Raw genomic sequence first — 12,746 nt, forward strand, 5'->3', positions numbered from 1 at the left:
GGAAGCGACCTGGCCAACTAAAAATAGTAACTTTAGTGACCAAAATTTGAAAAATAGTGACCAAAAAGTGACTTAAAGATTTAGAAAAAATAACTAATATAATAGGTTATTTACGAAATATACAATGATAAAAACAACTGAAAATAGTCAGTTTGCGCTTTATAAATTTTATTACCTCTTTTTTTAACAAATTTGCGCCCAGTTAGCTTTGAGATATGATGCTGGTTTAACAAGTAAGTCGTCGAATGTTCGAATCTCAGCTAGGCGGTGCTGCTAGATAGTTAGCAGGCCGCGAAGTCTGTCGATCAGGGCCCGACAACGTCACCTTCAATTGCATAGCTTCACACAACAATTAAGCAGTGAAGCTTCGGTTTCAAAAGAAGCAGCATCGCTTCAGTTTAAAACTGGCTTCGGTCAGCGTCAGCGAAAGGGGTTTCAATTCATTTTCATGGTTTCAACTTTTCATTTGTACTTTTCTATCAAATATTCAGAAGAAGGCCAGCAACTTTCAATGCAACCTTAACCTGCAAAGTTAACCTACCCAAGCAACAATTTGGGTTTTATTACACTCTTATGGTGCCTTTTGTGTCCAAAATTGGTCATGAAAACAGCAATAAAACTCACATTGTTGCTTGGGTAGTCAATGTCGACAAATCGTGCCTGACTTTCTGCCGTCGTCAATTGAAACAGCCACCAACTTCAACTGAAGCTTGATTGAAACGTTCTGTTCAACCATTGAAGCAAGTTAGCAAGTATGAAGCGTAGGTAAGAGAAAGTCAGTTTCATTTATTTGTTTCGACGATGCCGGGCCCTGCTGTCGATAAAGAAAGGTCAAGTCTTAGAAAGACGTTACGCCCAAGGCTTTTTTTGAAAATTACTACGCTACCTCATGTGATCTAATGTACTGCTTCAGAACTGTAGAAACATCTTCAAACAAAGCTTGTACCTACTAGTGGAACATCCGCTGTCATGTTTTCGATCGGATCGCTTTTTGAGTTTCAATAAATTAACCTCACTAAGTTCTACATCATTTTTATGCACCCAACATTTACTAACATGCTCGCAACTGCTCGCTCGCCACGTCCACTAAGCCACGTAAACTTAGTCAATCGGTACTGGATTCCTGGTCGTGACGGCATAGAAGGAACTGAACTTGCAGTAAGGAGACATGAACGACTAAAAATTTTGAAAAAGTCGACTACTAAAAAGGTACATGAAGTTTGAAAACCATGGTTTTCCAGGAGCGGCATTTTATTCCTCCGAAGTTGTTCCACGCCGCACTGGAATGTTTAAGTGTATGATCGTTTTTTGGCCACTTTCCGTGGTCGGATCATTACAAATTTAGTATTAAAATAAGCGGAAAAGACTACAGAATCAAAATCTAAGATAAAAAAATGATTTAAAAAAAAATTTAATCGTTCATGTCCCCTTAATAGTTGGTGAGAACAAATTTATTATAGATATTAGAGTAAGTTCATTTAGACGTATAAGTCAGATGAAGTGTAAAACAAACAAATAAACAAATAAACAAATAATACAGCAAATACTGGTATTTTTAAAACTTTCGAATTAAAAAAAATGTTGATGTTCTCTTGTAAATGCAAGACTTTATTTTTCAAATTATAACTTTCAGATTGCAGCTTAGCAAAGCTGAATTCAAACTATGCTTAGCGATTGATCCAGCAATTGATAAAGTTCTTTCTAAAGATTGTTTCCCCTCAATTCGTTCATTGACAGCTTTGAATAACTCGACAACGATAATTGAATATCAAGTTGTTCCAACATGGATTGAAGCATTATGTCCGCCTCATACAATGCATACAAATTTCCAGCGAAAATGCTTCAGAGCAGCCTAAACAAATTCAAATGCTACAATTATTTGATTGGCCGCTTCAAACTTTTCGTCGCTCAATTCAATTTTAAAAATCTTTTTAGCACTAATTGCAAGCTGTTTTTCAACGTCAGTTATTTTCTAACATTGGGGCTGACATATTTTTGAAGCGAATTTGTAATGAAATACCCGAAAGAAGAAAAATACAAATTTTTTGCCCTTTTACAACCGGTATATTGGTATTCAAAAATTGGCCAGTGTTACCGGTTTCGGTACTTGCGGTTAGTCCGCACTAGTCCATATCCATTTGGGAAATTTTTAACATGCGCTACGCGTACGAGAGACAGATTTATTTATGCAAAATTCAGTATGTTTTGTTCAAACACGCGTCATTGATTTTTGATATTTCAAAAATAATTTTTATGCTCAAAATAAAATATTTTTTGACAACAAATTGTTAGTGTATTCTGAAAGATGCAAAGATAAGAAAGAAGTGAAGAAGAGTTTCAGGAACATAATTATTATTTTGAGCAGGAAAACTACTTTTGAAATCCCTGAAATCAATGACACGTGTTTAAACCATGTAACCGCCCGGTTAACTTCGAGGTACGATGCTGGTCTAACAAGTTAGTCGTCGTATGTTCGAATCTCGACTAGGCGGTGTTGCTAGATAGAGTCAGTAGAATTTTTGCACTAGCTATGTAACTGTCCTGTACTCTAATAGCCGGCTGTGAAGTCTGTCGGGAAAGAAGGGTCAAGTCTTTAGAATTTTTTTTTCAAACTGTGTATGTATATATGAATATCAAAAAAGTCCGGTAAGTCTTTGAATATTCTATCAACAGATAATTAATTCTTTTTTCATTCACTTGTGCGTGTTTGTTTTATTTTTTCGTGTCGGTCAGTTAGTGACCTTCTGCTAAACCAATTCTCTACTTTTTCAAGATAAATAGCGATGCGTCATGCATAGTGTATTACAGTTTAAAGTATTTTGAGCTACATTTTCGGATACAAATTTTCATAGGAAAGTGTATGAGATGTCATGTCGGTTCGTCAGTCCGAAAACAGAATTTAACACAAGGCTTTGTTTTTCTTGCGCCGCAAGGACTTTATTTTTTCGTTACCCAAAAAAGAAAAGAATACAGATCAAAGCTGTCTAGTAATTCCTGGGACGAAGATTTCATTCGGGGTGTACAGATTCATTTGTCTCAGAATTGACTCCAGAATTAATAAATTTCCGATTAGAACAATTTTTGCCAAATTTCCGACAAGTTCAAACTTCCTACTTTTTCTCTCATTTCCCGAGTGTGGTCACCCTGCTAGTTAATTTTTAGCAGTTCCGAACCATGATACAGCCACCAAGACGTATTAAGCGGCATAGCCAGAAAATTTTCCTAGGAAGTTCATTCAAAAAAAATCTGATATAGCCTAACCGTGAGGATGGGGAATTATTTTCAATAAAAAGCTATTTTGGTTTGAATTGAGCGTTCCTCATTTGACGAATAAAAATTGAAATAAAAGAAAATAGATGTTTAAACTTTGGCATCACTCTGAAGGTGGGATCTAACAAGCGAGTATCGAAACGAGAAGCTCGATTTTCAGTAAAGATAGTTAATTTCTTAGCACCGCAGATGACTTCAATATTATAGCCAGAAACTGCGCAACGGCGGATTACTTCTACGTAAAGCTAAAAGTGGAGGCAATGAGGATTGGGCTGGAAATAAATGCGCCAAAGACCAAATACATAAATGGTAGAGACTCAAAGAAGATGAACATGCGCTTTTCACGGACCACCACCAGAAGTGGTAGATGAGTTCGTGTACCGTGAATTCGGGTGAAATTGATCACTTTTTCGAGTATTTTTTAAATATCTTTGAATAGAAACATATTTAGGAAGATGATTCAATTTTAAAATAAGTACTGTAGTGCTGGCTACACGACAGTATCATCTATATCTTATATAAATAGTTTTATTTTAGATAAAACTTAATGTAATCGTGAAATTGGAAATTTACAAATAACGGGTGAAATTGATCACGTAGAAATCAAGACGATATTGCTATTAAACCATACGCTCTGACAGCAATAACCAAACGTGCAGTATAAAATCTGGCGTAATCGAGATATTGCCTGTATGTAGGCAACAATGTCGCGTACAGCAACTAGCACAAAAATCAAACAGTCAGCTCTACATTAGCATGGTTGATGCATCTGCTAAATAAATATGAACGATAAAAAAGATATTAAGCCAATTTTAGCATCGTTATCATTTGTTTTTGTTTAAACATTGCTGTATATATGTGTAAATGTACGATTTTCGTATACAATCTTCATCAATCTAGTGAAACAAATAATTTAATTCTCCTCATATACGGGAGCTTGACTATCTCTTTGAATGTGTAGTTGCATTTCGCTATGTAAGCACAAACCGATCTCTTGCACTCTCATGCAACTGCCATATGGAGCGTTTGTAAAATTTGTGCGAAGTATTGTCTGTCTTTTGCACCCTTTTATAAATCTCCATTCTGCTTCACAGAAAGAATAAACTTTCGCAGGTGGCAGCTCCATTTCGCACCCATAGCGATCTAGAAATCTATGTTGCCTCAGTTCATGATGTTATCAATCGTTTTATTTCGTAAAAGGTCAAATCAAACAATTTCTGTCGCATAATTTTATTCATGGAAATTATCAAAGCACAGCCAGATAATTAGAGAATCGAATTAGTTCTATCAAAATTTCTTTCTGCAACGAAATTTGTGTTAACAGCAAGGAGTTTTATCGGGCATGTTGAAAATTGCGATTCGATCAAAATAGTAAATTTTAAAAAATCAAGCCATTTACAAGATCAATCTTGCTGAAAGCCAAGTGACTTTGACCTGTAACTCAATCTTTATATGGATGGGTGCATATTCAGTTTTATGAATCAGTATAAACGTAGAATAAAGAGTTTTTTACTCGTTGGTCCAAGGTGATCAATTTCACCCGACTGATCAATTTCGCCCGAATCGACGGTATCTGGGATCGCTTCTGGTCGCGGATAACAACACTAGTAAGCAGATCCAGCGCATTCAAGCAGGAAATCGAGCCTTCGCAAAACGCTGCGATCAACAGGCACAAGCCGCCGTACGAAGCTAACAACGTACAAAACCCTCATTAGACCGGTAGATTTTATGGATTTGGGATTCAACAACCCCACCGGCACCCAGAACAGAGGAGTCCTACGTGTGATATAGCTCGACCAGGTCTAAATTGACTTGCGACATCTCTGAGACGCCTGGCGACCTGAGAAATTGGGGACGAGTAACTCAAGATCGAGTTGAACGATGACGACTGTTTGAAACAGCACAAACCACCCCGGCTCTATGCTGTTGACGACGACGATCGCCCCGTAAATTTACCCTTGCTATAAACAGCTGGCTGTGAAGTTTCGAGCATGTAAGTGTTAGAATTAAGAATAGGTTTTCTGCTGGATGGAATTATGCATTGGCGGTACTTGAGTGGTACATTCAGAAATATTATGTTGGCGTGTTTGAAGAAAAAAGTCGATTTTATCGATTTTTTCTAGCTTGTAAAGCTGGATTACAACGTGATCTCCAATCTTCATATTTTCAAGTCCAAACATTTTCAGCAGTTTTATTTAGCAGTAGTGAAAATGGAATTATTCGCCCTATTCCATAAGTGACATCCAGCAACTAGACTCGTTTCTGTTGAGTGTCGAGTATAGGAGAACGGAGAGCATAGCGATGCGATAAACAACCTAAACGAAGCAAGCTCAGCGGTTATTAGTTTTGTAGCGATCGACTCGGTTGAGTTACTCCACAAAATAGTGTCGCGTGAGATTTACAAGATACCAAAAGTGAATTATTCAAGCAGTGACACTCGACGTGACTTACAAAATTGAGCCCTGAAAATAGTGACTTTAGTGGCATTTTGATGGCAAAAAGTGACTTTAGTGACTTTTTGGTCAAAAAAGTGACTTTTAAGAGACCAGCTTGAAAAAAGTGACCAAGTCACTAAAAAGTGACCAACTTCCAGCCCTGAAATCTGGCAGCCTTCTGCATCTGAAAGACCTCAAATTTCAGGATATTTAATCCTGAAACAATTTTTGTTTTTAAGTTCACGTTTTGAAGTCATGAAAATTAGCTGATTACAGTATTTTGATTGCTGAATCCGTGATTTTGAGCTACATTTATTCACGTTTTGATATCATAGGCATTCCAGCCTCTCGGTAAAAATGTTCAAATTCTGATTTATTTAAGATATGAAAAACATTTTTATAATCTACAGAAATGGACATTTTTGGTTTTTCTTTACCACAAGTATCCGTTTCCTTGTGAGTGTGTAGGACGCTATCTATATATATATAAAAGTGAGCGTGAGTATGTTTGTATGTTTGTATGTTGGTATGTTCCACCGTAACTCCAGAACGCATTGACCGATCTCCACCAAACTTGGCACACATGTTCCTTGATATAAGAGAATTAGCACTGGGGGGTTGACAAAAGGACGGGGGGTTCGTAACAGGGGAGGAGACCATAACTCCGAAATGCCTGGACGGTTATTCATCAAACTTGGCACAATTGTTCCTTGGCATAAGAGAATCAACACTGGGAACAAAAAAACGAAGGAGGGAGGTTCCCTGATAGGGGGGGAGGGTTCTTAAAAGGAGAAGGGCGGGGGGCATAACTCTGAAACCCTTGACCGTTCTTTATCAAACTTCAGACTTGGCACACATGTTCCTTGACATCAGGGAATCAGGGATGGGTACTAATAGGGAGGGACCATAACTCCTAAATAAAGGGGGGGTTTGTAATAGGGGGGAGGCCGTAACTCCGAAATGCCTGGACGGTTATTCATCAAACTTGGCACACATGTTCCATGGCATAAGAGAATCAGCGCTGGGGGGTTAACAAAAACGAAGGGGGGAGGTTCCCTGACAGGGGAGAGGGTCCCTAATAGGGGGGAGGCCATAATTCCGAAACGCTTCGACCGTTCTTTATGAAACTTGGCATACATATTCCTTGACATCAGGGAATCAGCACCGAGGGTTGACAAAGGAAAGGAGGTGGGGGGCTAACAGAGGGAAGGCTTCGAAATGTTTGGATGGTTCTCCCATAAGTGACAGTGGGACAAAAGGGGTAGTTGATGACCGGAGGTTGCTGACAGGAAGGGGAGAGTAACGCCCCCACATGACTGTAACAATTTATCCGTACAACGGAAAAAGCCAATATGAAACACTAAATTGCAATACTCGCAACTGTAGATTTGTCAATTGTTCGATCGTTAGTGCTAAGTGTTGTTGACCGACTGTACTTGAGTCACAGGGGGAATCATTCAAACAGTGTGGAGTTGATTTGAGAACACCATGTTTTTCTCATGGTCATCTCTATGTGGCAGTGGGCTCGGCTAATAATTCGTGGATACTTGCTCCTGGTGGTGAAACTAAGAACAAAGTTTTCAAACAAGTTTTGCTTGAAGTGAGATGAAAGGAATGACAGGTTTTTTGTATCCATGGAAGAACCACTGTTGCACCTTCTACTTTTTTATTGGGGTGGCCATTGTTAGCGAAAGGTGCAACTAGGAAAAATGTCTTTGTTTCTCTTTTTTTATAGGGTTTTATAGGGAATTCTGTAAAGAAAACAGATGTGTAAGTGGCCGGGTAGACAAAAGAGGGGGAGATGGCAAATGGGGAGGAACGTTCAAAAGAGAAACAAGCGTTATATTTTTGCATTATAAGCATTTCGGTTACAATAATTGATGTACAAGTGGCTGTGAGACAAAGACACCCCCAGTAAGATCGGGCACTCAGCTAGTCTCTATTTATTTGTGACGGTAAGAGGAAATGCCTATCTAAGTTGATATGGATTATGCTTCAAGAAATGCTTTATAGGTTTCACTATTCCTGGTTTTGTGCTGTAAGGTATTGTGAGGCAATTGTAATTATATCTAGGTCTTCATAAAAATCTCCAAGAACTTGAAATTGTTTCGCATTGGCCAATGTTCTTAATTTAATCCTGTTCTAACCATTCACGAAGAAAATATTATTTTCAGTTTTCGTAATGTTTCGTAATGGTGTTCAGGTTCTGAGTATTTTATTCCAAGGGATCAGCGTCGCTTGCTTTTGTGCCTCGTTCGTTGCAAAATCTTTGACAACCACATATTTCCGAAGCAGTGACAATTACGCGGTTTTAAATTCGTGCCAGCAGTTTTGAATAGTAGTTTGTAGTGTAAATTCCAATAATATACGGTGGACTCAGGTGAAGAACCGAATATAGGAGTCCCTAGTCGTGGTGACTTGCATGATTTTCGTTATGAAATGGTAAATTCGCGGAGCAGTGAAGTTTTTAATGTAACGGTTCGTGAACGAATTAGAATGCGTCATTTTGATTCCCTCCTCGATATCGTTATCTAAATCAAATCGAAACATTTGTGATAAATCGTCAACCAAAAATTTTTGTCATGGATGAAATGTAGTCGTCAACGTGCGCGTTGTTTCGTTGACATATCATCTACCGAGATGAACCCGGATCTGTAGCCTTCCCTACTAAGACAATTCCTATCTCGTAATACTTGCGGAGATGCCGTGGTACCCGCGGTCTCTAGCAACACCTAGTCTCTAGTGTCGTTACTGGTCAATTTTTAAAGTGCAATCTTCCTGGTTCGGCCAATCACGAGGTGCTACTATGGGCAGTCTGCTTAAGCTATAAGCTAAGCTACCAGAAGCATCCGTTTTTTTGTAGTTGAGAAAAACACCATGCGTCTCCATTGTATTCTCGAGACTAATTTTTTTTTCAAATTTTTGTACCTATTATCAATAACTCAACCAATCTTTAGTACAGTTCAGTTTCAAATGTTCGCATTTCTAAAGAATTTTGATAGTTTTTCAGGACTTTGAACTATGGACCCATTAAACCTGTTTTTTTAGTTTGCTTAAACTTTCATTTCAATCATCGACATTCCATCCAATGACATGTTTGACATTCTAAGCTAGGTTAAGCTATTATTTTCCCACATAATCATATACTAAGTATTATTTGTTAACTTACCTGGAAAGATTTCCCTCCGTATACGTTTTGCTAGTGCTCAGCTTCTGCTGTTCCAGTTGCTGTTGTTGTGCCAGGCGTCATCGGGAGCAAAATGAAAAACATAAAACAAAGTACAGAAAAAAAAATTATTACATACAATCGAATCGATCTCACTCTCAATCTACCATCCGCACCGCACAATTCGAAAACTGTTCTATTGGGTGCGAATGGTTGATTTTACACCGAGTGATGCTTGTTGTTCAAAGAAACACAGGGTAGGTATGTTGGGTTGTGTGTTCCAAAGCGACTGTAAAAGCTACCGTCTTTTGGGGAACTGTCTGTAAGAAGTGTTCTTAGAATATCTTTGAATTTTAATAACGTAAAAACAGTTTTCGAGTATGTGAGAGTTTGTGAGGCATAGCAGGACATTGTGCGTTTGTATCATATTGTGTATTCCGTGGATATTTTCAGTAATGGTTAATCGAATAAAAAAAACACTTACAAACTTTTGCACTTCACGGGCAAAGACAAGGCAGAAAAGAGGCACAGAGGAGTGCTCATCTAGCCACTACATACCGTACGGGTTTAGTGATTTTGTTTTAGCAGTTGCAATTTGTATTGGATGCGGTGTTACATGCGATGTTTTGTCGATGTTGATATCAAAGTTTCAGTTCAGTTTTTCAATGTTGGCAAAAGGTTGTCGCGGGAAAAATTTAGACGATTGTTTTTTGGTTTGTTTTGCGATCCAATTGTGAACAAGATAGTAGTAGTCAGAGTCGAGACAAGCGAAAGCATGAAAGAAATGCAGAAATTACAGATTAGATATTTGGACTTTCTGGTCGAGAGCGGTGCGAGTGATTGATTGCTGTGCTGGACAGACAATTATAAGTAGCATACAACAGGGAACAGAAAAACACGCACAAACAATACAGAACTCTGAAGATGGTAGATACAATAGGAGGTGTGGAAGGGGAAGGCAATTTATCTAGCTCAATAAATGTTTGTAATCAATCGGCAAACGGTGGAAATCTTTTATCGTTTCGGACAAGTAAGAATGATGCCGTGTCACGGCGTAAGCAATTTTCCTATTTGGAATCTTTATCTCCGTGGCAGAAGATTTATAACCTCCCAATAATAAAGCATAAATCCAACCTGGAGGAGGACAATCAGTTGTATCACAGAATGTGACCGAGCTGCAACTGTTGTCACGCATTTAAGTGCGATTGCAGCTAGCGCTCATCCTGGTCTCTTGCGTAGGTAGAAGGGTGAGTTATTCCTGGAATTACTGGGTCTGTGTGGCTGTTTGATTTAACACTGCGGTTGTCTGATTAGTGAGATTTATGAGACCTCTGCTGGTTGGCAGCAAGTAATGTCGAGGTGCGAAATACTGCTCGGCAAGATAGGATGTGAACATCCGATCCGATCCGGCAACAGGCAGACGGCGGCTAACTGGTGGAGTGACAATAATTTTGCGGAAGGCTGATAGGTAATTTACGACACGGTAAAGATATGTGTGGGATGGGTTAGTTAAAGCATGCAACAATTTAGCAGTGTTTTGTTTAACTCGAAGGAGACGTTTTTCGTAGATTTTATTCATATGAGAAACAAAATTATTTTTCAGAGAAGCTTTTATAAATTTTCGTTTGAATAAATGCTTTTAAAAAGCAAAGTGAAAACCGTACATTGCAATGGATGTACTTTTCTGAGGACACAGAATACAGAAACTTGCACCAGCCAGCGCAACCCGGACGCGTGGAGCGCTTGGAACATGATTTAAAACTTTTCCTGCTGGTTCTGTTCCACTGTTGCGTTGGTTGGGCGGAAGCGAAAGTTCTTCGTGCATGAAGCCAGAACATGGCGTTAGTGTAATGCGGTTTAGAAGAAGACATGCCATCGAACGACTAAGTAAGGGTGGATGGTTTGGGTGGTTGTTAGTTTCTCCTTCGGCCCGGCGCTGCCGGGTAGCTTAGCAAACACTAGAACATCAACTAAGAAACAAGAGCAAGCACAGCACAGAGCACAGAGGTTTCGTTTCGTGGAAGCATTTACTCTGTACTGGTGGAAAATAGAGGGCACGGGGATGTACGGAAATGAAATCAACAGAATAAGGAAGCATACAGACAGTCAGACAGATCATAGGAAAATTGATACCGTACCCCGTTGAAAATATCCATTACTTCATCCCACCACTTGTGGGGGAAACCAACCGAGGAACGAGACAGGCAAGGAGTGCATTAGCGCGCGCGTGTGAGTTGTTCGTTGAAGAGCGGAGCGGTTCGACGGTTCCGTGTGCAAATGGGAAGAAAAATTATTACATAAAATTAGTTTGCAATGCATAAGTATCAACAACAACACTACTGGTGGTTTTGAAACAACTAGCTTTCGGAAGAAAGTGCATCAATTCTAGTGGAAAGTGGGATGGTGTAAAAGGATTATACTGAACATTGCCTCTGGGATTGCGGAGCAGCGCTTTGGGAACGCGCAAGAGGTCCTCCAAAACAAACCGCCCGCAATTAGTCCGTTAAATAATTCATAAGCATCCGGTTCCGGTCTACAGCGATGACAGATGTAGCGCCGTCAATTTTCTCCCAAGCTGCCGGGCCAAGCTTGTAAACGTCACATTTGCATTTTTGACTCATAAATAATTTGACGCAAAATTGTTCGAATGCGAAATCAGTTCTCGAATCCCCCGAAGGTCACTGCGCGCCACTGTCGGCAATTAAATTAATAGGCGCAATTTCAAAGCTCTTGAAAGCAATAAATTCCCATGTTTGGAATAATAATCTCCCGCGTTCGAGGACAAATTCATCAGCCTTGCTGTTGTTGTTTATAAATTCATCATTTGTCTTTGAAGTGAAAGATGCCTGCGAATTCCGATCGTGAGGAAGCTCCTCCAGTACATCATTCATCAAGCACTTTTGTTTCCACTGTGAAATCCCAATCTGCAAATCAACAGAGACCTTATGTTGCAGGGCAGGGTGGAATACTGCAATAATGAGAACGTCGTGTTTTGAACCCAATGCTGTTGTAATCGCCTTTCTTAGTATGTGGAAAACAACGTTTTGACTGTCGTTGTCGTCGTCGTCTTCGTCATTCAAGTAAGATTAATTATTACAAGAACACACACACACACACATGAGCTGGGCGGTGTGTGGGCTGGCTGAACCGGGGTAAAGGGAGTGTTCGACAACACGGTAAGCTTACTTTCGGTTGAAATGATGCCGAGGCTGAGGTCCTCCTAAGAGGATTGCAAATTTGCACATCTATTGTCTTACCTACATGGAAGTGAGGATGATTATTTCGGTCGGAAACTGGGGACAAAATGATGATTAATGGGCTTATTATTGTTTTCCGGTTCGAGTGACAGGACAGTTCCGTTTCGGTTCACTTCCCAAAGTCAGTCAATCGAAATGCTTTGGTTTATGGTTTGGAATAATTGCTGCACAGCCTGGACAAAAGTCCAGGGCCCAAGACAATTAATAATCTTGATCCGAGGAAAAGCGGATTGCAAGTTGGTTAGTTTTAAAGCTGACTTAAATTTATTAGCCTGGTTGACCATTATTTCCAGCTTCGTTGAATTGTTGAAGGAAACAAGGAAATAAGTCTGTGATATTTATCAATAAGCATTCTGTCCTTGCGATAAAAATAAGACTTAAATATTGTTTAAAATAGATTATTGTCACTAAATCAAATTTTTCAGATGAAAGACTTCTTTCGAAAAATTTTTTTTTTTTGAAAATCTGATATTGCCATATTTCTCTTTTCTCGATAATCAATGGAGGCCCCTTGTTCCCTGCCATTTGAACTATCCTTTTTATGACTTGACTTTTAATGCAGGCTTGCAGCAAAAAAGGAAACAACCGCATCAGTCCACAAGTTAAAAAGTTGGTTGG

At 39.2% G+C, this 12,746-nt stretch overlaps 1 protein-coding gene across 4 annotated transcripts in view; it reads right to left on the minus strand.

Annotated features, from left to right (window-relative positions):
- The window catches only part of LOC128738489 (sorbin and SH3 domain-containing protein 1), a 201,177-nt gene that overhangs the window by 63,488 nt on the left and 124,943 nt on the right, over positions 1-12,746 (minus strand). For all 4 annotated transcript variants that reach the window (XM_053833677.1, XM_053833675.1, XM_053833674.1 and 1 more), the window contains one exon: positions 8,875-8,933. In XM_053833677.1, the coding sequence (XP_053689652.1) occupies positions 8,875-8,933 (59 nt within the window). The remainder of the gene's footprint in view (positions 1-8,874; positions 8,934-12,746) is intronic.

The sequence above is a fragment of the Sabethes cyaneus genome, chromosome 2, assembly GCF_943734655.1.
Source record: "Sabethes cyaneus chromosome 2, idSabCyanKW18_F2, whole genome shotgun sequence".
In the NCBI taxonomy this organism is placed as follows: Eukaryota; Metazoa; Arthropoda; class Insecta; order Diptera; family Culicidae; genus Sabethes; species Sabethes cyaneus.